At 42.7% G+C, this 25,938-nt stretch overlaps 1 protein-coding gene across 1 annotated transcript; it reads left to right on the top strand.

The window, feature by feature from the left end:
• The first annotated feature begins 5,191 nt into the window (after nt 1–5,191).
• SPACA1 (sperm acrosome associated 1) lies at nt 5,192–25,588 on the top strand. The gene is made up of 7 exons (XM_033143392.1): nt 5,192–5,542; nt 7,663–7,719; nt 13,234–13,335; nt 13,637–13,743; nt 17,636–17,771; nt 23,427–23,547; nt 25,068–25,588. The coding sequence occupies exons 1-7, from the start codon at nt 5,389–5,391 to the stop codon at nt 25,303–25,305; spliced, it is 915 nt and encodes a 304-aa protein (XP_032999283.1). The 5' UTR covers nt 5,192–5,388; the 3' UTR covers nt 25,306–25,588.
• Nucleotides 25,589–25,938: the final 350 nt, after the last annotated feature.

A 25,938-nucleotide genomic window follows, 5' to 3' on the forward strand; every position in this document is an offset into this window, starting at 1 on the left:
GCTGGAAAAGGTTAAGAAAAGAGCATCCAAAATGATAATGAGGCTGAACTATTCCCCTATAAGGAAAAGTAAAGGTTACAGCGCTTGGGACTTTAATTCTTGATATGCATTGATAGCCTGCCCTTCACCATGTGATTCTGGCTCAATTCAAGCAAACCATTAAATACATAAAACATTAGTAGTCTGTATTAAAAAAAAAAAATTAAATTATTTATGCTTTTCAGGATTATACATTTCACTAATTTTACAATCATTTTAACATTTCAAAGCTTGACTTCCATCCCCCTCTTTCTGCGGTTCCTTAAATTTATTTTGAATATCTTTCTTCTGCATATCCAAATTAACATAATTTGCTCATTTATAATCTACTTTAAATATATACTCTTATAAAAAGGCAGGTTATTACAATAATTCTGCCAATGTTCTTATCTGTTTACAATTTATCTGTAAATATTCAATAAACCATTTCCAATCTTTTATAAAAAGTTTGCCATCTTGATTTCTTATTCTTCCAGTAAGTTTCACCATTTCTGCATATTCTGTAAGTTTTTGTATCCATTCTTCCTTTGCTGGGACTTAGGTTGTATTGAATCAAACCAGAAACAGTCAGAAACGGCAACAATTCTACAATGGGAGATATCTTCTGATCTTATTCTCTACCTCAAAGGCCTGTGGAAAAAAGGAGCCTCTTGACCTGACATAAAGGGTATACAATGATGAAGCCAGACACACCTTGGACAGGGGAGCATTTCACAGCCTGAGTGCCACCAAAGAGAGAAATCTCCCACACTGCTGAAATTCACAGGATGGCAGAATTGCCAGCAGGGTCTCCACTGCACATCGTAATGGGATGAAATATGTTAGTTTGGAAATGGGTTAGGTGAGCATGTTTGGAGAGAGAGAGAGAAATATTCCCTCTCAAAATACTAAAACCCAGGGTTATCTAACAAAGCTGGATGTGGGAAGATTCAGCGAGTTCTCCTTCATATACCAGTTGAACTATGGAATTCGCTAAACAAGATACACTGACGGCCACCAACCTAGGAGGTTCGAAACATATTTTTTTATTTATTTCATAAAACCTACATACTACTTGACAGTAAATAAAATAAAATCCCCCCACCTTGGGAGGACAAAACTATTGGCAACTACTAGTCATGATGGCAATGTGCAGTATACATTTTATCTGATATCAGTGTTGATATGTCTGCGTATACCTGTTGCTATAATGAGTGCTATTGCACACATCCTGCTCGTGTGGTTTCCTCTCCCATCTGGTTAACCACTGGGAGAACAGGATGAGGAACTAGACTACTTTTGACTTTATCTAGGAAGCATCTTATCTTTTGACTTTATCTAGGAAGCATCTTTGACTTTATCTAGGAAGCATCACTGCGAGAGGCAGTGAAGGATAGGCGTGCCTGGCGTACTCTGGTCCATGGGGTCACGAAGAGTCGGACACGACTGAACGACTGAACAACAACAGGAAGCATCTTCTTATGCTTTTGATGCATCCTGATGATAGGTTGTGGGGGTTTTTGCATTTAGGAAGCAGCCTTCTTCCTATACATTAGCAGGTTTAAGCAAAATACAGCCAACCACTGACAGATCTCTTCCTCCATTACTTTTTATGGATGACAATTACTGCTGTTTCCTGCTTACCTGGCAAATGGAAATGAGGACACTTCATGACAGTGTTACCTAGGAAAATATCCAAGTGCCTACCTTGAAAATATATTCCATTCTGTGGTTCTAAAATAGCGGTTGGGATATACTTCTAAAGTCTTTCAATGCTGTAGTGTAGCTGTTTTCAGTCAGTCTAACCCCGGGTGCAGTGGAAAGGGGTGTGGGTGTGGGATGCATACACACCATACATTTAAAGCACATTATCTTCCCCCCCCCCCAAATCCCGGCTACCATATTTTGTTAAGGTTGTTGGGAACTGTAGCTCTGGGAAAGGTAAGGTAGTGTTCCCAGGATTCTTCAAGGAAGTGATGTGTTTTTAATGTATAATGTATACAGTGTACAGCTGATCAGAAGGTCGGCGGTTCGAATCCCCGTGATGGGGTGAGCTCCTGTTGCTCGGTCCCAGCTCCTGCCCATGTCAAAAAGTGCAAGTAGATAAATAGGTACCGCTCTGGCAGGAAGGTAAACGGCGTTTCCGTGCGCTGCTCTGGTTTGCCAGAAGCGGCTTTGTCATGCTGGTCACAATGCGAGATGAGCGCCGCAACACCAGAGTCGAACACGACAGGACCTAATGGTCAGGGGTCCCTTTACCTTTATACAGTACTTAGCCCAAGGAAGCCTTGTAAGATCCATCACTAGCCCAGGAAAACATTCATAAAGAGTGACAAAATATTTTTTTTAATGTGGTTTCAGGACAGCAGCAGATTCATTCACAATAGCTTTCCTGAAGAGAAACAATTGATAAGGTTTACAGTTTATCTACTGATAAAATTGTATTTTATTTGAATTAATGTCTTCATTTTATTATCTAATTTGCCCTTGAAACTTTGCAGCATTTGCTTATATAATTGTTTTTTGGGGAGTAAGTCCCATTGAACTCAGTAGAACTTACTTCTGAATAGACATGCATATGACTACACTGTTAGAAGAAATGGGTTTAAAAATGCACATTGTCAGAAAGATAAAATACATTTTTATATGCAAAAATTCATTTATTTGAAAAATTATAAACCACAATAAAAAGGCTTTCGAAGCAGCGTACAAATAAAATTATAGATAAAACAATAAATTCAATTACAATAAAATGCATTAAACATTACCACAAATGTATTCTATTCTGTTATAACTTCCCTGCAATTTACCATGCTAATATAAAATTTCAGCAAGACCCTTCAATCTAAGGTTGTGACTTAGATTTCCACTAAAAAGAGCATGGAATTACATCTTACGCGCATTTACCGCAAACCAAGCCCGTCCCACTTAGCACAATGGAACTTACCTCAGAGTAAACATGTAGACAGTTGTGCAATTAGTGTATTTATATAACTTTTTCCATTGTTCATGAACTTCAAATACATCATTACATTAAACCTTACAACAGCCACCAGGATAGGCATGTACAGTAGTATGAGCCCTTTTCTAACATGGAAGGTTAATGCCAATGAATAAGATCTTGTCTTAACAGACAAGTTCATACCTAAGAACTGGACTCAAAGGTCCAGCACACATGTTTAACCACTACCCCATTTCAGTAGCCTGCAAGAGCTCATACAATAGACCAGTTGTGTCCAAGATACCATCACAATTTTTGACTTTCATGAAGACTCCAGTTTCCCACTTAGACACATTTATAGTCTCCAGCTAATTATTTGACCACCTCAATGAGTTCCCCCCCAATATGCCATAATTATTATTTTCCTCATTTTCTGGAGGAAAAACGTGTTCAGTTTTCGGAGGTGATTGAGACAGGGAGTTTTGCTTGCCATTGTGTGGGAGAAATTACTGGCAGGAAATTAAGCTAAACGAATTAGTTTTGCCCTCTATAGAGAGGTCTGTAATGTTTCCCATCTCACTGCCTTGTCCTCAATCCAGCTTTGTGTCAATGTCCACTCCTTTGTACTCAGAAACCTTTATATTGGTTGACATTTAACTATTCCAGAGGATGATAGCTGTTGTGGCTACTGAAGGAGATAATAATTGAAAAGAGACAGATTTTTTTGATAGATAAAGATTATTTGTTGCCATTGCTTTAAGAGTATCAGCACAAAAAACCTTTGATTACAGCTCCCAATTCAAAGGGGAATCTGTGAGGAGATAGGATAAAGATGCCATATTGAACATTATCCACACTAGTTACAGGTAGGTAGCCGTGTTGGTCTGCCATAGTCAAAACAAAATAAAATAAAAAATTCCTTCCAGTAGCACCTTAGAGACCAACTAAGTTTGTTCTTGGTTTGAGCTTTCGTGTGCATGCATCTGAAGAAGTGTGCATGCACACGAAAGCTCATACTAAGAACAAACTTAGTTGGTCCCTAAGGTGCTACTGGAAGGAATTTTTTTTATTTTATTTTGTTTTGATTATCCACACTATTAAATGGATGGATTCCTTATATACCAAAATGGCCAAAATCTCCCCCAGCAAGAATGGCACAGAATACCAGATATACAGTACTTATTAAGAGATAGAGACTATTTTATCCTAAGGATTCAGAGTACCTAATATCTATACTTAGTAATAGCTCTTCCTACTTCATTTGTTCTGTCAGATAGAGAGACCACAAACACTTGAGAAAGAAAACTCAGAATGCAAGTGTTGACAAAGTTAACATGACTACAAGTTATGAATGCCCTGCAAGAGGTCAGTTAGCTGTTCATGTGGAACACTGCATTGCAATTAGTCAAAAAAGGATTTGTACTGGTGTGAAAGAATCATGCCAACTATGCAGTGATCCATCCATGCATGAATGGGTTTAGAAATTCTGGGGCACCCAGAAGCCTCATAACAGCCACAATGGGTGGGTCAGCTCAAAGACCTGATGAGATTTCGGATGCCAAGTAGAAGCAAAACTCATTAGGCTAATTAAGACAACCTGCACTTTTGCTATATTCCAAAATGCTAAACAAAAGCCTATGGTTGCATTTCTATACAGTTACCACTTAACTCAAATGAATTTACTCTGAGTGGGCATGTATAGGACTAAGCTATAAATCCAGAACTGTTAAAAACCAATACAGGATATGCAAGTGGAGAGACCCAGGTTTTGTTTTGACTTGTCTGCTGCCTGTTTATGTGCAATTCTTGCAAACTGCTTCTCAGGGAGAAAACACTTGAACAACACCTCCAGAGACACTGTAGATTAGATACCACTCCCTCGGCTGTCAATCATCCTGCGCTATGGAAAAGCACAAGGTTCTTAAGGGATTATTAGTGTGTTATCTGAAAATCGTGAGGACAGTTCAGAAGTGTGTTTTAGAAAAGGTGGGGGTATTCTGATCAACCCGTGGTGGTTGCGAGGGTGCGAGGTTTGAGTTTCTGAGCTCCGTAAAGAAGCAAAGCACATTTTCTGAAGACCTCCATAGGTGGAGAGGAATCTACACTGAGAGAAGCTCTTTGTGCGGATGGGCGCAGGGGGCAGCGGGGTGGCTCCAAAATACTTTCATATAGGGAGAAGGCGCTGCCACCGTGTGTGTGTGTGTGTGGGGGGGAAATCTTCCAGTTAGTTTCGGGGTGGGGAGAAGGAAGAGAGGCAGGATCCGGGCCGGCGGCCTCCTCCTTCCTCGCCCCCCGCGTCTTCCCAGCGCCGCGTGCCGTTCGAACGCTGAGCAAGGCCTCATTGTGACGCCTCAATGGTTGCCCCTTTGCGAGCGCCTCCACGCGGCGGGCTCGGCTGAGGGCAAAGGCCGCAGCGGGCGCTGCAGAAAATGGGGTTCTGCAAGGCCGAGGGCACGTGGAAGCTCGTCCTCCGGGTGGGCCTGCTCCTGACGCTGCTGGCCAGCGAGCCCGCGGGCGCCTTCAACGACAGCATCTCGGTCGACGTGGCCGTGTCGGAGCCGCTGCTGCATCTGGAGGAAGCGGGTGAGCGGCGAGCGGCGCGGCGCCGGGTGAGCCGGTCACCCACGTCCGGAGCCTGTCTAGCCCGCGAAGGGGCGGCCTGCAGAGATGCTACCTTTGCCACGAGCGAGAGCCTTCCTCGGCTCTGTTCGAAGCCCAGTCGGCGGCTGCGAAGGGCCCTCTTTGCACCTCCGCCGTCTTCATTGTGCAAACGAGCCTCTGGCTAACCTGCGCGAGGCAATTTTACAGGCGAAAGCACACCTCTAAGGCAACAGCCCCGCGGCGAGGCTGCTGCTACTACTAGCTGCCTCCTCCTCCTCCTCCTCCTCCTCTCTTTTCCCGGGCCAAATTCCAGCCTCAGAGGCTCCCCGGCGCTTCCTTTTGCTCGCTGCGCCTCCCGGCTGCTGCTCTTTGCAGACCCCGGCAGTTCCTTCCCAGAAGCTGGAAGGTGTTAGGTCAAAGCGAAGGTGTTTCGCGTGTGAAGCCAGCTGTTTGCCAGGCTGAGTGAGAGTCGCGGGTTTTTTTGTTTTTTAAAAAGTCAATGCTTAATCATCCCTCACCGGGATGCGAGATACACGTGCCGTTTTTTATGTCACGAACTGGATGCGCTGTCAGTGCGACATCGTTGTGCAAGGACTTGCTTTGAAGCCCAAAAGTGGACCACCCCTCGAAGACTGTGACTGTGTACATATTGCTCCCGGCCCATTCTGAGAACAGGATGCTGGACTAGATGGGCCATTGGCCTGATCCAGCAGGCTCTTACTACGTTTCTAACTCTCCAATGATGATTGTTAATGTGTAAAACTTTTTACATAACTTCTTTCCACTAGATGTTAGGCTGCAGTTCTATACACACTTACCCAGAAGTCTGTGCCATTAAACATAATAGGATTTACCTCTGAGTAAACATGCAGAGACGCGGGTGGCGCTATGGGTTAAAGCACAGAGCCTAGGGCTTGCCGATCAGAAGGTCAGCAGTTTGAATCCTCGCAACGGAGTGAGCTACCATTGCTTGGTCCCTGCTCCTGCCAACCTAGCAGTTCGAAAGCATGTCAAAGTGCAAGTAGATAAATAGGTACCGCTCTGGTGGGAAGGTAAACAGCGTTTCTGTGTGCTGCTCTGGTTCACCAGAAGCGGCTTAGTCATGCTGGCCACATGACCCGGAAGCTGTACACCGGCTCCCTCGGCCAGTAAAGCGAGATGAGCGCCGCAACCCCAGAGTCGGACACGACCGGACCTAACGGTCAGGGGTCCCTTTACCTAAACATGCATAGGCTTGTATGGTAGCACCTGTTTTAGAACATCTCCATTGACAAACAGTTCAGTTTTCGAACGTCGTAAACCCGGAAATAAACGCTTCAGTTTTTGAACACGCCTTGGAAGTCGAACATGCAACGTGGCTTCCGCTGTGTGCAAGATCCTGAAGCCTAGCTGCTGGCTATTGAGTTTCGGTTTTTGAATGTTTCAGACTTGAACGGACTTCCGGAATGGATGACGTTTGAAAACCGAGGTACCACTGTATTATTATAACATAGCTTTGATTTAGCAAGCTGAAAAGTAAGGCATCCTGCAGTATAATAATGATCTCTACTACATATTTACAATTTGATTCACCAGTCATTGAAATAAAGAGAATGTTGTGCTTTTCAATTTCCCTACTGGACTATAGAATAAATTATCATGTAGGGATGTACACCCTACTTCTCAAAATCAGTTAATATTTAAATAACGAGATGTATCCAGCTTGATTTGTTTTAGTATAATTTATTGCTCCAGAAATCCTGGTTTCTTTCACATTGCTCCACTGAATGAGAAAATGTTATGCTTCAGGTGAAAAACACTGGGGAAGAATTTAATAACTACAGGTGGGTGAGAGTCACCTAATGAACCCTGTCAATGGAACTCTTGCACAAGGGCTTCAGCTTGCACAATGGGGCTTCCCCCCACCTGCCCTGTCATTCTTCCTACACCCAGAACCTCCAGAACATCACAGGGGGGAGGGGATCTTTCCACCTCACAAGCTGACATGCTTGTGCAGATGGAACGTTTGCAATAGCATAATGTTGAATTTCACCCTATGTTTTCATATACTGTACTTAACTTACTTCTGTAACCTGCTTTTTTAAACTTGATATCTTTTTCAGAAGAAAATTTCACACAACCCAAGGAAGTAGAATTTGGAGAATGCACGGTTACATGTGGTAAGCAGAAAAGCAGATGGATAAAACATAGTATAATTGGGTGGGTTTTGGTTTTTTAAAAAAAAACTTTAGGAACAATATACTAACATTAGCGGTTGCACCATTGTAATTTGCGCACCCTCGTTCACCTTTCATTGATTTCAGTTGTTGATAACTATAATTAACAAAAACAATTCAGTTGATTGTCATTATAAATTTAGGTCAGATCTGTTGTTTTATTAATTTCACAGCCTGCAGGCTCTTTAAAAAAAAAACCCCAAAAAACCAGCTCCTTTTGTTTATTGGCTCATGGAGCTGCCTTCACCAAAGTAACAATTTTCTCTATTTGTGAACATCTGCGAAACGTTCAGAAGCTGAAAGACCTCCTGATGCATCTCACAGATGTCTTCCCACATACAATATTGCCAACCCTATAAAGCAAATTGCATATCTGCAATAGTGTATGCTGTATTCATCGTACAGCTTATTAATTGTGCTAAAGGTAGCTGAGGTTTCAAAAATGAGAGAAAAGAGTGATCATCAATAGGGTGACCATTTTCTAGTCGCATATGTCTGTGTTCATGCAGAGTAAATAAAAATAGGATAGTTGTTTCATCTCTTACAATGACTCCGTTTCTCAGGTAGTTTGCAAGAGAAACAAATGTTCATAAACCTGATGGTTATGCCTTTGTTGCCAGAAAGGAAATGTTTACTGCCCCCATCAGTGCAGCATATTTTTGTTATTTTGTGCCAGTAAACACTTTTTATATTATTCTAATGTTTTTTGTTCCAGTTAATACTTTTTTTTAGCACAGTTTGCATCCCTTCCCTATTCAAAATTTGAAAAATTTGCAGAATGCTCTCCATTCTGGCATTGTTTCCATACTTTAAGTTACCCACTCCATATATTCACAGGGTTCTTTTAATTATAAATGTAACATTTAAAAAAGAAATATGAACAGTTGGTGTTATAATGAAAGAGTTGCGTTCACTGATTTTGTCACTCTCATTTAGAGTGTTTTTTATTTTATTTTAAGGTAGCCACATCTATTATTTGGTCTATAGCAGAGAGGTTACATTGCTGTCCATTCCCCAAAATTTCAGCAAATCCATGTTTCTTTAATAGTGCCTCTCCCCTGAAATGTGTAGGAAGCCTCTGTTTCATGGCTTTTTTCCAGGAGTTATTTATGGTAATTGTGCAAATTCGCAATATCCTTTTGATAATTGTTAGAATTCAGTGTTAGCCATGTGCTCCTAGCTTTTTCCACTTCCTTTAAAAAAAATGTTTTATACTATGCTGTTGTTTATATTTTATACAGTATCTTAAAGCACTTTGTAATTGTTGTCTTGCTTTTCTTCATAACAATCATGTCAGATAGATTTGTGCAATTCCCATTTTTTTCCTGATCAGGAAAGCAACATGATCAACTTGAATTACAACTTGCGTTTCCCTGTTGAAATCCCAAAATCTGGGCTCATCCATACTGATCTCTAATGTGGATAATAAGCTTCCATATTAATTATTCATTGCCCATGTGATATTCTCTACCAAATCATTGCCTTCCCACACCATACCACACCACATTCAAAAAGGAGAAGGTGTGAGAAAATCCAGATTGACAGCAGGAAAAGTGAAGGAGAATGTCCTAAGGACAACAGAGAATTAATGGAAGTACAGGAAGCTTACTATCTACATTAAACAACACTATGGACGAGCCCTCCATTTACTTGATCATACTGCCTATCATATTCAGCTCAACTTAACCTTTACTTTTTCTTATTCATTACCGTATTTTTCGCTCCATAAGACGCACTTTTTTCCTCCTGAAAATTAAGGGGGAATATCTGTGCGTCTTATGGAGTGAATGGTGGTCCCTGGAGCCGAATTGCCCAGGGGCCAAAAGCAGATAGTGCTTTTTATTTTACAAAGAGAAAAGGGGGTGTTGAAAGGACCCCGCTCAGCAGCTGATCAGCAAGAGATCGGGAGAGAGATAAGAGTCCCGGCTCCCTTTCAGCCCTGCCCTCCATTGTTGAATGTGCTGCAGAGGGAGGTTGTTTGTTTCCCCAGCGACATGTGACTGGCTGATTAGATTATCTGTCTGGAAACTGTAGAAATGGCTCTCTTTCCTTCAGAAGCTGCAGAAATGTGAGTTGAACCCCATAAAAATGGGGCTTTTCCTCTTTGCTTTTCTCCCTTTGCAAAAAAGCTGCAAAACTTTTAACTGATCCTCAAACAAACAAACAAACAAACAGGGCTTTTCCCTTTGCAAAAAAGCTACAAAACTTTTAGCTGGTCCTCAGAAAAACAGGGCTTTTAGAGGAGGAAAACCAGAAAAAAAATTCTTGTTTCCTCCTCTAAAAACAAGGTGCGCCCTATGGTCCGGTGCGCCCTATGGCGCGGAAAAATATGGTATATCATCTTTTTTTACTATGTAGCTGCATGTTGAACCATTTTTAAATTATCTTCCAGCCATCAATTGTTCTAAATCCTTTTGGCTATGCTTTCTTTCTTCTCAATTTAGCACCTTAACTTAATTGAATTAACATAGTTCTTCATTAACTTCTTCGTTATTATTGATAAAGCTGTCAGATTAGATGTGGTCTAATGCCACTTAACTGCATGCCTCATTAAAGCCCCCCCCAAAAAAGGTTGACTTGTTAATACCCTTTCACATGCAACCTTCATTGCAAATTACTTTGCTAGTTTGAGGGAATTTGAATGAATATCTCAATGGCCATGTTCATTAAAGTCAATAAACCCAAATACCTTGTTTTTGATGGAATGCTAAGCCAAGGATCATGTCTTGTATCTCTCCAGCACAAGTGAGGAGGAGCAAAGCTTGTGCATGGTAAGCCACAGTTAATGGCTTGTCATGATGTTCAGATGCGTCCAATGAGAAAATTACCAGGATGGAGGTAAAAATATCCAACTTGACAGGCAATAAAAGGAGAAAAAGTAACCAAATAGTGAAACACCAAAGGAACTTGAGATCTTCTGAAATAACCTTTTTAAGACTTGAAATTTAGCCTATTTAAATTGCCCCTGGCCCATATTTGCTTCATGCATCCATGGTTTCACTGCATGAACACAGACTCTGGCATCTCATACAAGATCTAGCCACCTAGAAAATTGATCTATGTCTATTCCCTGATCTCTACCCCCAAAGACAAAACTAGGAAAGAGGCTTATCCAGGGCTATTTTCTCATTTTGAATGCACTTCAGTTAGGGATTTGCATCTTGGTTGTGCAAGTATATCTGAAAATATTTTGTAAATATATGTCAACTCCTTGAATATGACAACTCCAAATTTATTATTCAGGTAGCTGCAGTTAAGGCAACTTTCTTTCCTATTGCACTGGCATAGCATGGGGGCGGGGCACAAGGGCAGTTGTCTTAGGTGCAAAATTCTTAGGGATGCAAAATTTCAACACCCAGTGCTGCCTTAATACAGCAGCACTCTTCCGTCGCTGGGCTCCATTGAAAACAGCTTCTCCATGCAAACCAGGAAATGACCTCTCCAGACAACAGTACAACTCTTCTTAACTCTGCGAATACGATCTCCTGGGTGATATATTTATACAGTTAGGCAGTTGAATGCGCATGTGTACTCCATCCGTTTCCCTCCCACTCACCCCTGCCTTGCCGCGGGCACTGGCAACCCACACTACACCGCTGCCCTGTGGTGTCAGTTACAGAGGCTTTTCACAGTTCTAGCTAAGAGGCAGAAAGTACTGCCTAGTCAAAGGCTAGTGCTCCTAGTCCCACCATACTTTACTCCAAATCTGATGAGGCCATCTTTCTGCAATCACAATTCAGTCCCTAGAATTGTACTGTGACCCAGAAGTTTGTATCTCCCTGTTTTCAAGGGAATTCAGATAGTGGAAGTAAAAGGAATCATGAACAAGAGATGATGGCAGCTGGGAGATTGGAGTTGGGGTTAAGAGTGATTGGTGGCCCAATAAAACGAGACTGTCAACTGACACACACACACACACACACACACACAGTCTGTCCATTTGTCCGTCCCTGTTTCATGACTAAAAGAGAAGGTGTGTCCATTGTTTTTCTTTGTTATACGTATCTCCGGTATCACCCATTATACACCCATTATGTGAGTTTTTAAAAAATCTCTCTCCAAAACAAGAGAAATGTCTTTAATAAAAATGTCAGTTCATTGCTGTATACACCTCTGTTTTCTTAACCTTTGAAATGAGAAATTCTCAGCAGCATAGCATGATTCTCGTTTTGCAACAGTTCCAGTAAGTGTTGTTGCTTCCGTCTGCCACTTGAGATAATGTTACATGTCATATAAGAAATATTACAAAATATATCAGGTTTTCTAAGCATGTAGGGATGCAAAATACCTCACCACAAGGTTGTGTTTTTTTCATATGCATAGGTTGTATTCTGCTTAGGTCACAAAAGGTTTTTTTCCATCTCCTCCATTCCTTATTCAATAAACAAAATATTTCTATAACGGCTGGCAATCTATTCTGTATTTACTGGGACTAAACATACTATTCTCTCCTCCCTCGCATGCCATGCCATTTGAATGAGCTGGGTACACAGTGTTTGGCAGAAGGAAAAAAGAGAAAAGCAAAGAAACACAGCACTTGTGTTGAATATGTTTGTGTTTTCGAAAATAACATGAAGTTCCCAAGTGAAATGTTGATGTCTGAGATCTGCAATTCTGATCTAATCTGAATTACATATAGGTAGTTCTTTTCCCTGTAGGCTGCAACCTTCCACACTCTCACTAGGAAGTAAGTGCCCTTTAATTCAGTGGGATTTCTTCCTGAATAAACCTGATCGGTGGAAGTTATGCAGTGCAATCTCTTTTATTCTCATTAAAAATTTTGGGATAATTTAAAACTGCTTAAAATGGAAGATATCATTAACATGTGGCTATAGTAACAATCAGAATTGAGCTCGCCTCAGAAAGCTTTGATTATGTTGATGAATCCACCAATTAAAGCTAGCACCAAGGTGAGATCAATGTGACATCAGATTTCCTTAATTTGCAAGAGTACTTACCTCCTTCCTGAGAAGCCCAAATCCTCCGAGGTATTCAGCACTGTAATTTTCCATTGGTATCCATAAGAGTTAAGGATGCTCAGCACCTGATCAGAATGAGCTCATCAGAGCAAACATGCTCCAGGCACCAGATGGTTGAGGCTTTGAAAGGCCAGGTTCACAGAGGCTCCCAGCTAGCGTTGATATTTAAATTTTAATTAACTTGTTTGTTTTTAGCAGTGCATTAAAATGAGAGCGCGTATAAAATTCAACTGAAAGGAGAAAGTTTTTACCTTGTGGAATGGATGGGTTATCATCATCTAAGACAATAGTCTCAGGTACAAATGGGTGGTATCTTCTAAATTTTGGTTATAAAGAAGACAACTGCTTTTCTGAAGGCCTTTGACAGGGACCAGAGTGTTTTGATTTTAGAAGGTGAACTTAAAGGAGTGTCTACAAAAGAGAAAGAAACCAAAACACAAACAGACATGTAATGCTACCTTTTTCATCTTGATCAAAGGTATTGGCATTCGAGAAGTTATATTAACCAATGGATGCCCTGGAGGTGAAACCAAGTGTATTGTTCGTGTTGAAGAGTGCAGAGGACCAGCAGATTGTGGATGTGAGTAATGATGTAATGATACAGTTATTCCCAGTTAGCTTCTGTGAATATTCATGCATCATTTCCAAAATGCCATACATTAATGCTGAGGTGGTTTAAAAGTGTCATGTCCTGCATTGCTTCTTAGTTAATAGATACTTTCAAGCAGGTTTAAACATAAAAGCCAGTAACATGCAATTTATAATGATTAAATGATATTTCCTGTAACCACAGTCTGTTAGTGGAATTGTTCCTAGTATTTTGAGGTGTACAATAATGTTAAGTATTGGTACAAAATGACTTTTAAAACTATGTTCTGCAGGGGGTAAACCAATTTCTGAAAGTCTTGCTAGTGTGAAGATAGCGTGTGTTTTTGTACCTCCAGAAAATCGATTTCAATACATTTGGAAAATGTTGATTCCGGACCAGGTAAGTAATCTAGTTCCATCCTGTGCAATGTATACTGAACTGATTTTGTTTCTAACGATTCCACATAAAATTAGGCTTCCTAGAATGTATTTATTTGTGTATAATATTGTTAGATTTAAAGATGCTCAAATTTAATTAAGGTTTGGGGGTGTCAAAGCTAATTTATTTGGAGGAAATAGCCAGAGCCTAATGTGTATTTTCAGGCATTGCAAGGCATGTGATAGACCCACCGATAAGCTTGTTCCTGGGACATTCCTATTGCACATTGTAATCCTAGTCCAATCAACAAATGTTAATGAAGTCAGGCAAACTTTTTTTTTTGTGAGGTGACTGTCTTTAGCTATAAGGAGTTCAAAGGAAATAGGTGTTAGAAAGGAAATTTATGGAGTCTTCTTCTGTAGATAAACAGAGCTTAGTTTAGGGAAGGGGTTGGCAGTGATGTAACCAGGAAGCAGAGAGGGGCAGCCAAGCTGATATGTGCCCTGCAGAGCAGGAGATGCTGCAGAGGAAGCATGCTGATGGAATAAGCTGTCATGTTTTGGAGTGCTAATGCTGCAAGCCCCTTCATTGAAGTTTCAGGTTGTGTATATGTGTAAATAAACCATATATCATAAAGACACTTTAGCCTCCATTGTGCCTCATTGCCGAAGGAAACACAAACCCTGGTTTAGTGCCAAGACCCCTGGAATCTTGTGTACCGTTCATTACAGATTGAGGTGTCATGGAACAATATTAATAGATATTGGAGCTTACCTTATGCCAGTGACTCTTGCATTACCATGTGTTCTTTTTTTCTTCTGCACTTGTATACCAATGTACACATACATCCAAAAGACACATTGGTATCTTTAATCTGGAGTTGTAGTATGCTGCCTACAAAAGAATAGCAGCTCCTGAAAAGGGGAATGAGAGGACAAGTCAGGGTCTAGAGTACTTGAATACATGATTTAAAGCAAAGATAGTCAAATAAATGTGTCGTGCATTTAGAGGAGAGCAGAAATGATTATGTTAAAACTGTAGAAAAGGCAAGCACCAGAGAAGATTGGGTGAGGAAAAGAAGTATGTCAGAGGTGTAGCAAGTTCTATATGTATAAGATATTGCCACATAAGGAAATGGGAGGGAATAGAGTCCAAGCAAAATGAGAAAATGGTCCAAAATCTAAATAGCATATTTCCTGAAGTGGAATGAGTAGCTTCTTGGAAAGTTAAGTAAAAGAGAGAAGAGACTGAGTTGGAGAGATGAGATTATAGCACATGTATTGCCTCTCTCAAGGTGGAGTGTGCGCGTGTGTGTGTGTGTGCGCGCGCATACACTCTCAGCAGTCTGCCATAAATGAGGCCATTGTTGCCTTATTCACAAACCCAGATATCAGTAGTGGATGATGTGGTGTGGCAACAATGCTCACCTGACCTTCTGGCAGCTGAGTCACTCCTGCTTAGTAAGAGATATCCAGAAGAGCAAACATGAACACTCACAAACACAGTGACAGCATAACCGGCTCTTTTGCAATACGTGGCAAGTTATACCATATGCATCCATATACCCTCTAAATTTGTCATCTAATTTAGAGGAGAAAATACATGATATACAAGTGTGTATCAAAAGCAGTGGCGTCGCTAGCCTCTGCGCTGCTGGGGGCGGCGGCAGCGCAGAGGCACCCCCTGGGGGAGGGGCACGACGCGCGCGCCGTGACGTCATCATGACGTCACGACGCACGTGTATACAGAAAGGGGGGATTTCCCCCTTTCCGAGGCTTTTTTTCGGCGGGGGGGGTGGTGACCAGCGAGGAGGGGGTGACGGGTGACCCCCACCTCGCTGGTCGCCCCCCCCCCCGCCGAAAAAAGCGGCGGAAAGCGGAAAAAGAAGCAGAGCGGCGCTTAAACGCGCCTGCTCTGCTTCCTTTCCAGGCTTTCCCCGCCCCCCCCGCGGTTTTTTCGGCGGGGGGGTGGTGGTGACCAGCGAGGAGGGAGTGACGGGTGACCCCCACCTCGGTGGTCGCCCCCCCCCGCCGAAAAAAGCGGCGGAAAGCGGAAAAAGAAGCAGAGCGGCGCTTAAACGCGCCTGCTCTGCTTCCTTTCCAGGCTTTCCCCGCCCCCCCCGCGGTTTTTTTCGGCGGGGGGGTGGTGGTGACCAGCGAGGAGGGAGTGACGGGTGACCCCCACCTCGGTGGTCGGCCCCCCCCCCGCCGAAAAAAGCGGCGGAAAGCGGAAAAAGAAGCAGAGCGGCGCTTAAACGCGCCTGCTCTGCTTCCTTTCCAGGCTTTCCCCGCCCCCCCCCCCGCGGTTTTTTCGGCGGGGTGGTGGTGGTGACCAGCGAGGAGGGGGTGACAAGGGTGACCCCCACCTCGCTGGTCGCCCCCCCCCGCCGAAAAAAAGCGGTGGAAAGCGGAAAAAGAAGCAGAGCGGCGCTTAAACGCGCCTGCTCTGCTTCCTTTCCAGGCTTTCCCCGCCCCCCCCCGCGGTTTTTTTCGGCGGGGGGGGTGGTGACCAGCGAGGAGGGGGTGACGGGTGACCCCCACCTCGCTGGTCGCCCCCCCTCCCGCCGAAAAAAAAGCGGCGGAAAGCGGAAAAAGAAGCAGAGCGGCGCTTAAACGCGCCTGCTCTGCTTCCTTTCCAGGCTTTCCCCGCCCGCCCTCCCGCGGTTTTTTCGGCGCGGGGGGGGGTGACCAGCGAGGAGGGAGTGACGGGTGACCCCCACCTCGCTGGTCGCCCCCCCTCCCGCCGAAAAAAAAGCGGCGGAAAGCGGAAAAAGAAGCAGAGCGGCGCTTAAACGCGCCTGCTCTGCTTCCTTTCCAGGCTTTCCCCGCCCGCCCTCCCGCGGTTTTTTTCGGCGCGGGGGGGGGTGACCAGCGAGGAGGGAGTGACGGGTGACCCCCACCTCGCTGGTCGCCCCCCCTCCCGCCGAAAAAAAGCGGCGGAAAGCGGAAAAAGAAGCAGAGCGGCGCTTAAACGCGCCTGCTCTGCTTCCTTTCCAGGCTTTCCCCGCCCGCCCTCCCGCGGTTTTTTCGGCGCGGGGGGGGTGACCAGCGAGGAGGGGGTGACAACCCCCCTCGCGGGTCGCCCCACCCCCGCCGAAAAAAAGCGGCAGAAGCACCCCATCCATGTGCTGCTGCTCCGGGGGTGACGGAGGGAGCGGCGGCGCGTGGGAGTGGCGGGAGGGGCCGCCGCTTGACACCCCCACCCGCCGCTGCTCACCCTGTCACTGGGGGTGTCCCGCCCCCACCGCCCCTCCCCAGCGACGCCCCTGATCAAAAGGTGTGTGAGAAACCAAATCTTTGTTGTACTCCTCTAGGCAGCACTCTTTCCCTCCACCATCCTTGGTCCCATTCCCCAAACAGCTGAAACTCTCCCTGTGTAAAAAACACCTCTCCATATACCCATACTTCTATTGCACTTCTTCCTCCATGCTGGAAATTGATAAAATTGCTGTTCCTTAATCAAATTCTGAGCCTTAACTACCGGTACTCCCAGCCCATTGACCAAGCAGGGCATGGAAGGGGAGAGGGCATGACAAGTTACAAGAAAGCCTTTGCTTTCTGACATTTCCTAGAACAATCTGCTTATCACGTCATCATGCAATTCCTTCCTTAATTTAAAACAATATTGATGAAAGAGGCTTTCCATTTAATTGGTCCCACACAGATTTTGTGTTTTTCAGAGAAGAATTAACAATCGTCCAAAATTTATGGTTCACCCGATATTGCCTATCCACTGAAGAACTGAAGGGGGAAATAAAAAGTTGGGAATTTCAGATATATGGTTTAGGATATATCATGAGGGATCACTGAGGCACCAAGAAAGAAAGAAAAGCCCCCCCCCCAATTGTCACATAATACATTCCTCATTATGAGTTAATCCAACTTTGTCTTTTTTGTCACCTTTGAATTGATAGCAATCACTCATTCTTCCTAATGATTCAGCTATTCTGGAGGTACACAGAGATACCCACCCCGTTGCGTTTGAGTGCGATACAATAGAAAACGATGAATTGATTGCATCTGTAAAATATACAGTGTACACAACAGCTGGTAAGTTCATGGAAGTTCATAAATATTTAGTCAGACGTTGCTTGTGTTAAATTAATCTTTATGAGAAGATCTTCACTCTCCACTTGTAGTTTGCAAACTACAAATGGAGCAATCCGGTAAACATGTGATGTTTCTTGTACTCTGCGGGAAGAGGGGGCCGGAGGGAATAGTGTCTATGGTGCAGACTCCATTAAAATGACTGGGCAATGTGCTCACTGCCAACACTTGATGCACTGCACCCATATCAAGCAGGCTGTTTGGGGGAAAACAGTGTTTTAATTGAAAAACATATATGCTGATTTATTTTAAAACTTCCTTATCTGTTAATTTGTTACTGTACTGCATTAATCTGCATATCTTTTGTGCTTCCCCCCCCCTCACTGATTTCAAAAGACAGAAAGATCAGGCAGTTTAACAGAAGCAGCTGTTGACACCTTGTTCAATTCTCCCCAGGCCCTCTGTTATAATATTTCAATGCTGCGGAGTAAGGATTTAACTGATGTACTACTTGCAGCTGTCATCTTGAATTTTACCACTCAGATATCAGTTCCAGAGCTTCAAAGAAGCCCATCAGCACGAGAATATCATAATTTCCCCCCATTTCTCCCACAAGAGCTCTCTTCTCTGTCACTGGGTTGAGGCAGCAGTGGTTACAGGGGTTCCTGAAAAGGGGTTCTCTTAAAATCACCATCTTATCAACATGAGAATGATTGATATGTGTGTCTGTTTGCAAGAAAGAGATGGCTACGCGGAACAGAAATCTCCTTATGAGAACACACCCATAACTGAACTTTGTGAAATGTAAAATGGCCTTCAGACCGGTAAACAAAAACTAAAATGAATCACTACGCAATTAGATATATGTGATTGTATTGTTGCTAGAGGGATAACTTTTCTGTGGAAGCTATGCTATATGATGTCATTGTTGTTTTTATTCTGGTTTTAGGATTGTATTATTTTTAAAATATTGTTTACATTTGTAGGGCCTGTTCCATTTGCTGGTCTTTTGTTTACCCCTTATTTGCTAAATGTAAAAAAAAAAAAAGTTTTTAAATTAATAGCTAAAATTCAGGGCGGCTCAACTTTTCACATCAAGTGGGCCGAAAGAGTACTTTGACATGGAATCTGCGGGCTGCACAATACCTTCTCGTGTGTGTGTGTGTGTGATGCAAAAATCACAGTGTGGGAAAAACCATGAAGCCAGCCAATGCTTCTCTCAATTCCTGCAGCTCCTGTTAACTCTGCTGGCTCAGCTCTCCTTTGCCTCCTAGGGGAGGCAGCAAATCCCAAGAGCAGGCGTAGGCAAAAATCACGATGCAGGAAAACCGTGAAGCCAGCCAATGTCTCTACATAGCTCCATCCTTATTTCAGACTTCATGATATATTGGTATACTATATCACAATGTTTAGCTGGTGATATATTGTGATATCACCCAGCCCTAATAGGTATTTTGAAATTATGTACGATGTTGTTTTCCCCCCAGTCCTTGACAACATTAGTTCAAAGGTTCTGGTAGCAAATGGCATAATTTAAGTATTTGACAGAATGGACTAAATTTATTTTTTAAAATGAGGGAAATCACGCAATGCCCTATTTTGATGCAGTGTTGTCTTGTGCCTTGCACTTTGTTTTCTTTCTTGCTTTTCCTTGGTTGACTGTACTTTGAATTTGTGTCAATGCATAGCTGTACTTTTGAAACCCATGCTGGATCTCTGAACCACAGAATCTGTAGGAGCAAGCAGTTGCTAAGGCCTGACTCTCAATAGTATCTACCTGTCTCTGGTTGCTGAAGGAAAAAGCAGCCTGTAATTCCTCTTAATTAAGGCTACCTCCGTGTCAAAGCATAAACCGAAAGGGCAAACATAGGTGAATAATTACTGGAACTAGAGAGGGGTGGGAAATATATCTCATGGATGTTTCTCCTTCTAAAGCCTACAGGTTCCAATACAGTGGTACCTCAGGTTACATACGCTTCAGGTTACAGACTCCACTAACCCAGAAATAACGCTTCAGGTTAAGAACTTTGCTTCAGGATAAGAACAGAAATCGTGCTCTGGTGGTGCAGCGGCAGCGGGAGGTCCCATTAGCTAAAGTGGTGCTTCAGGTTAAGAACAGTTTCAGGTTAAGAACGGACCTCCGGAACGAATTAAGTTCTTAACCCGAGGTACCACTGTGTATGTTTTCTTCTCCATTTGATTGAAATGAAGATCAAGGCTATACTCTGCTAAAAAGAAATAGCAATGGAATATCAACATACATTGGCTGAAATTAGTTACTATGAATTCTCAAATTCATGTTGATGGAAATCAGGGATGAAACAAGGAATTATTTCCCCTGTTACTATCTGGTGCTGTTAGATAAACTGGTTGCTATTAAAAAAGACTGTATAATGGGCTACTTTTATCAATGGTCTGAGCCAGTAGGCCTTTGCTTATCTTCTTGTTACTGAGTAACTTATGAATCCCAGAGACCAGTAAAAGGCATTATGTTTGGTCAGCTTCAAAATGCATTTAATCTGGGCTGCTGTGTCTTCATGGATAGAATGTCAGCCCTCAACTGGTGAACTGTGTCGGTTGGCTTTTTCTGATCCTTGCTCACATATTACTGTCCTGTGCATTTGCATTGATGTGTCAGCTTGTGAAGCTAGTGCACATCACTGATGGCGTGTGTCATTTTTCATGACACTTCAGTGTTGTTGCCATTGGTACAGCCCCATCGTAAACATTTGTGTGTCTGCCAAAGCAACATACATATGCATTGATACACATATACCCCGCAGCAAGGATTGCTGAGAGCCGTCGTCTCTTGAAATGAAATGTTGGGAGGTGGAGAAGAAAACTGGATTATCAGAACAATCTGCTATCAGAACAGAGCTGTTTTGGGCTCTGTTCTGTTGCTAATGGTTCTTCATACCATTAGGGCCCCTATAATGACATTAGCTTGGAAACTGAATCTAGGCTCAATTGTACACTCTGCAAATAGAATCTCCTTTCGGAAGAAAGAAGGCAGGAATTAATTCAAGTGATGACATCTTGCATTAAAAATCGAGGACTTCCAAAAAAAGAAAAAAAAAGGAACTATAGGAGGGATGGTACCACTTTATTCTCAGGTGGTGTATAAATGATATAATGTTGTACCTGGTGGGAAACTTTCCTATAAGAGTATTTTGCACAGGATGATTCATTTCTCATTAATGCTCAATTAATTCCTCATCACTGGTAAGGTTCTCTGTTTGGTTTTCAGCAGAGACCTAAGCTCATAGGTCCTGGTTCTTCTCAGCAGAAATTGGAAACCCCTCCCTCCATGTCTTTTCAACTTCTTCTGGCTATTGCAAAGAAAATCACCGTAATTGTTAATGGTATTCTGCACCAGGCAACCTTTCTACTGCACGGTTGCTCTGTTCCATACTCCAGCCTATTTTGGTTGTTAGCTTACTTCTGACAAAACCAGTGACATAAGGCAGTTTATTCATGTTTTCTGATAATAGTTCTGTGTGGGAAGGAGTGTGTTGTAAGTGAAGGGGATTATTCTCCTCCTCTTGCCATGGGAAGAGACAGCCAGACAAGATCCAGATCGTGCTCCTTGTGCCATCACCCGTGTGTGTGCGAGAGAGAGAGAGAGTTGGCAACGACGGGAGGAGGTGGAGGCAGCAGCTGGCCAGTTTTCAGAAAGGACAGCGTCACCCACATGAACGTGATATACAGCTGGCTGTGCAGAGGCACTTTTTGTAGAGTAGCTTTCATTCAGGTCATTTCCTGTGCAGGCAGAGGCTATGGCATTGCAGCACATTGCCCTGTAAAGTGCAAGCGACATGCTCAGAATGATGTTCAAGAAAGAACATGTTCTCAGTAAACGGCTCCATGAAGATAGCAAGAGAAGGGCCAAAGCACATGTTAAATTAGCTGCCTACCTGCATCTTTAAGTCTAGAGGGCCAGGGGTGGCCCTCTTTGCCACCTCCTATTATTCCAGTTCACCTTTAGCCCCTTACACTTCCAGTTTGTGTGTGTGTCTCCTACACTTCCATGGCAAACTTATTCTTATGCAAGTCAGCACATAGTAAGGACAAAGGCTAAAACAACCCCTCCTCCCCATGCTAGCATTCTGGTTTTTAAGAAACTTAAAAGCAGAGAGAGAGAGCGCTATTGTAACATGTAGTTTGACCCTAAGATCATCTTGCCCCTGAATAATGTGACACATCAAAATGTGTTTGGCAAGCCATATTGTTATATATTTTCTGTTTTGAGCAAATTCTAGTGTTGCTGCCTCCCCCTTCTTGTCTCCTTTTCCTTGTGGCGCAGCCTCCTCCTTTTCTATTCAGGATGGAGTTAACACACTAAAATTGAGCTTATATAGAAAACATTGGTTTGTTTCCAGTAATGCAGCCTTTCCCATGCTATCCCTCCTCTAAAGATAAAAGAATTCTAATGATTTTGGAACAAAAAGTCTGTCTTGGCATTCTGTTGCTTTTAACAAACCTGACATCATTTGCACAAGGGGGGACTTTACTTTGAACTGTGAGAATGCAGTATTGTGAACTAGGTAGTGTTGCAAACTAGGTCATCTTGCTTGCTGGATTATTCCACAGTATTTACAGTAGTGTTTAGAAGCAGGAATTCATTATGCTACATTCTGTACTAGCAGACATTTCCTGCCTCCTGCCAGCATCTCAAGCCTTTGGAGGCCTTAAGAAAAGGGTTTAGGAGAATCTCTGTGTAATTTTGTATAGTTGTAAATCCTAGTTCAGAAACAGAAAAGCCCGTGTAGGATTGTGTTCTGCTAGCACACTCGATTGTAGTAGCAGCTCAGAAAATATATACTACAGGTGAACACTGTTTTATTTTATTTGATACCTTGGTGCAGGTTGTCCTGAGAAAGCTAGAGTGCAGCTGTTCATACTTTCTGCATGCATGTAGTTAGGGGAGCATCAACCATAGTGGTATGATTTACCTTCCACCAAACTAGGGCAGCTCCACTAGTAGGTGAAAATAATCATCACTAGGTATGATGTCTGAAAGCTTCCTTGGCTGATTTATTTGGTTTCAGGAACTAAGTCATCAGCTGGTGGGTACCACACTTTCCGAGGGTTGCTTTGTTCAGAGGCATTATTTGGACCTATCCCTTTAAATCTTTCTGTTTCAATCTGCAGCTAAATTTTATTACTTCTGATGATCAACATTTTATTTACATAAGCTATCTTAACCTTACACTCATTAACATGTTATATAAGAGCATTTTAAAGGTCTACTGCAATATACTGTCTCTCTTTTGTAAATAGAAGTGATGTTCTAAGTTCTTGTGCTTATTTACTTGTTTAGTTCCTCCATATGTCGGTTCTTTGAAATTTCTGCTGTTGTGCTCTTAATCTTTCCTGGTGTGTTGCACTCTTTCAAACTGTGCACAGGAGTGGTACATAGTAGTGACATAACAGTTTAGCTTAAGGTTATAGTGCATAATGGTCTGCCTTGTGATGCCTGTCTTTTAAAAGATGCACCTTTTGTACAATTTAGAATTGCTTTCTTATGTCACAGAAAAACATAGTGGAGATTTCTATAAAACATAACAAAGCATGTTTAAAAAGACCCCTTTTTATTTTCATCCTTTTCAAAATTCTGTTTACCAACATTTCCATAATAACAGTTTTGCCTTTCTTTAGAATTAGAAACAAGAAGGTTGAAGAAGCCAAATACAGATATAGTTTTGGTGTTTGTCCTCATAACTGGAGTTATTGTTTGTGTTGGCGTGGTCTTTGCAATAATCTTCATCATCCTTAATTGGTAGGTAAACAGTGTTAAACTGAAACAGACTTTGCAGCTGGGTAACAACTAACTGTCACATTATGGTTGCAACAAGCACAATACATTTTAAAGCAAATTACATCACCCAAAGAATCCTGGGAGATGTAGTTTGTTAAAGGGTGCTGGGAATTGTAGTTTTGTGCAGGGTAAACCACTGTTCCCAGGATTCTTTGGGGGAAGGTCATGTGCTTTCAGTTTATGGCATTTATGTTGCAGAAGCCAAGTACAGTACTGATCAGGAGATAGTATATGATGATTTAAGAACTCCAGAAGTTATATGCAGTGCAGTGCAAATATTTTGTGGAAAAGGAGGGTACTAGGGCAGACATACACTCTGGCAATGAGGGGTGAAAGCAGGTTTTCTAACAGTGCTAGCTACAAGCATCTCCTTACTTTAGGTGGGAAGACAAGAACAATTGTGAAATGACATTCGTAGAAAGAGATGCCCCACTCAAGAATCTGTCTCCCAGAGCAATTGTTTTATGTAACTTCTTTTGTAAGGTTGGTCAGGGGCTTGTAGATGCAGTTATGAATCTGGTTTAGCTGTTAACAAACAGTAAAGAATAGGTGAACCTGCAAAACTAGCAAAGGCATTACAAAAAAACAAAACAAAAACAAAACCCCTGAGGAGGCCTTTAAAGGGGAAGAGAAACTGCTCCAGACACAGGAAGCATCATGGCAGATTGCAAGCAGAAAAATGGAAGAAATGGATAAAGGAAGCTGCTGGTGGGGAAATTGGCTCATGAGGCATGGAAAGGGTGAGAAGTAGAATAAGAGGAAACGAGAGAAGAGAGCATTAGAAGTGGAGAGGTCAAGAGTTTAAATGTCAGTACTGTATATAGAGTGACATTTGAAGAATGGTTGAAAAGCATTGCTTTCATTTTAATGTGATAAGGTTTGTGCTACAGTATGCTGTTTGTTTGGCTGAAGACAGAAAATCGCTTTTTTAGAGAGATAAAGGGGAAGGGTGATGCTTTGCATGGCTCAGTCTTAGGTGGACCAATTTTCCGATCCAGGGCTTGTCCCCACTTCTTGTCCTACTGCTTCCAACCCCTGCCCATCGAAAACCACTATTTAGTGCTCAGTTAGAGCAAATACCGATAGCTATTTAGGTTTTTTCCAGATGGATGTTTGCTCTGATTAAGCACTAAAAAGTGGGGTTTTCCTGGGAAAGGAGCAGGGAGAGGGGGAAACCACTCAGACCCATGCATGGGACAAGTGTGGATGAGCCCTCGGTATAAGGCAGCTTCATCTGTTCCATTGCTCATAGTGCATACACTCCTCTGGTGAGCAAGGTTTAGAGGTAGAACCGTTTTTTGACCAGAGGTCAAGAACAGGGCCAGAAGAAAAGCTTGTGTACACCATTAGAAGTGATGCATCCCTTAACCTTTGTTCAAGACTTTAAAAAAAAAGTATTTTCTGTCTCTAGCCTGCTTTTAAAAAATGACACAAAGACAGGTGGCATTTGTCTTACGATCTGGTTGCGGCTTATCTTGTAGGGCTGCTGTCAAAATGTTCTGGCAAACAAAAGTTTGGCGAAGCAGAGAGGAGCCAAGCTCAAGTTCATTGAGGACGTCATCGGGGCAGTTCACCGCAGTAGACCAGATGTCTCAACTAGACAACAATGCAGGAGAACCGGTTTCTACTTACCAGGAGTGGACTGGACCATCAAGAGTCAGCGGCGAAGGAGGAGGGGGAGGAGGAGAAGGAGGAGATGCAGACAAGGGGAATTATTAGAAAAGAGAGATTATTTTATAAAAGGGAGAGATTAAAGTATGCTCGATATATTAAGAGTACCAGGTCTGAGAAGTGCTTTTTGCCGCTCTGATTAAGCTTGGTTGTGAACATTGAGACAGTAGTGGGAAACAGCATCAACCAGACTTAAGGACTGATTTCTGCTGTCAAGATTAGTCTGGTTCATCAGGAGCCTCTGCCTTTCTGTGCTGTTGAAAAGCCAAAGTGAGATGTTTTCGCATACCCAAATTCACACAATAAAATACATTGGCACTCCAGTTCTTAATATCTATGCTGGTTTATCTGTCTGTGACATAGTTCGTGATTTGTGAGATTGTGATGGTGGAATTAGGCCAGAGCCCCAAATCCTGATCCACACTGGCAGAGGAGGTTAAGATCCAGAAGACGTCTCCACCTGCTCGTCTTGAAAGTATGGCGCAAGCAATGCTCTGAGATGGTGTCTCTGTGCTGTGCCATCCTGGCTAGGGTGGGTAGCAGGGTTTCAGAGGGCTCCACCATTTCTTACTGACCCCATTGCTTCCTGGCCAGACTTAAGATCACTCTGTTATTGACTGATACGCCAATAAATTTCATGCTGGCACAGGTGCATGCAAATCAATGGGTCTAAATATATGG

This window comes from Lacerta agilis, chromosome 3 (assembly GCF_009819535.1).
Source record: "Lacerta agilis isolate rLacAgi1 chromosome 3, rLacAgi1.pri, whole genome shotgun sequence".
Lineage (NCBI taxonomy): Eukaryota > Metazoa > Chordata > Lepidosauria > Squamata > Lacertidae > Lacerta > Lacerta agilis.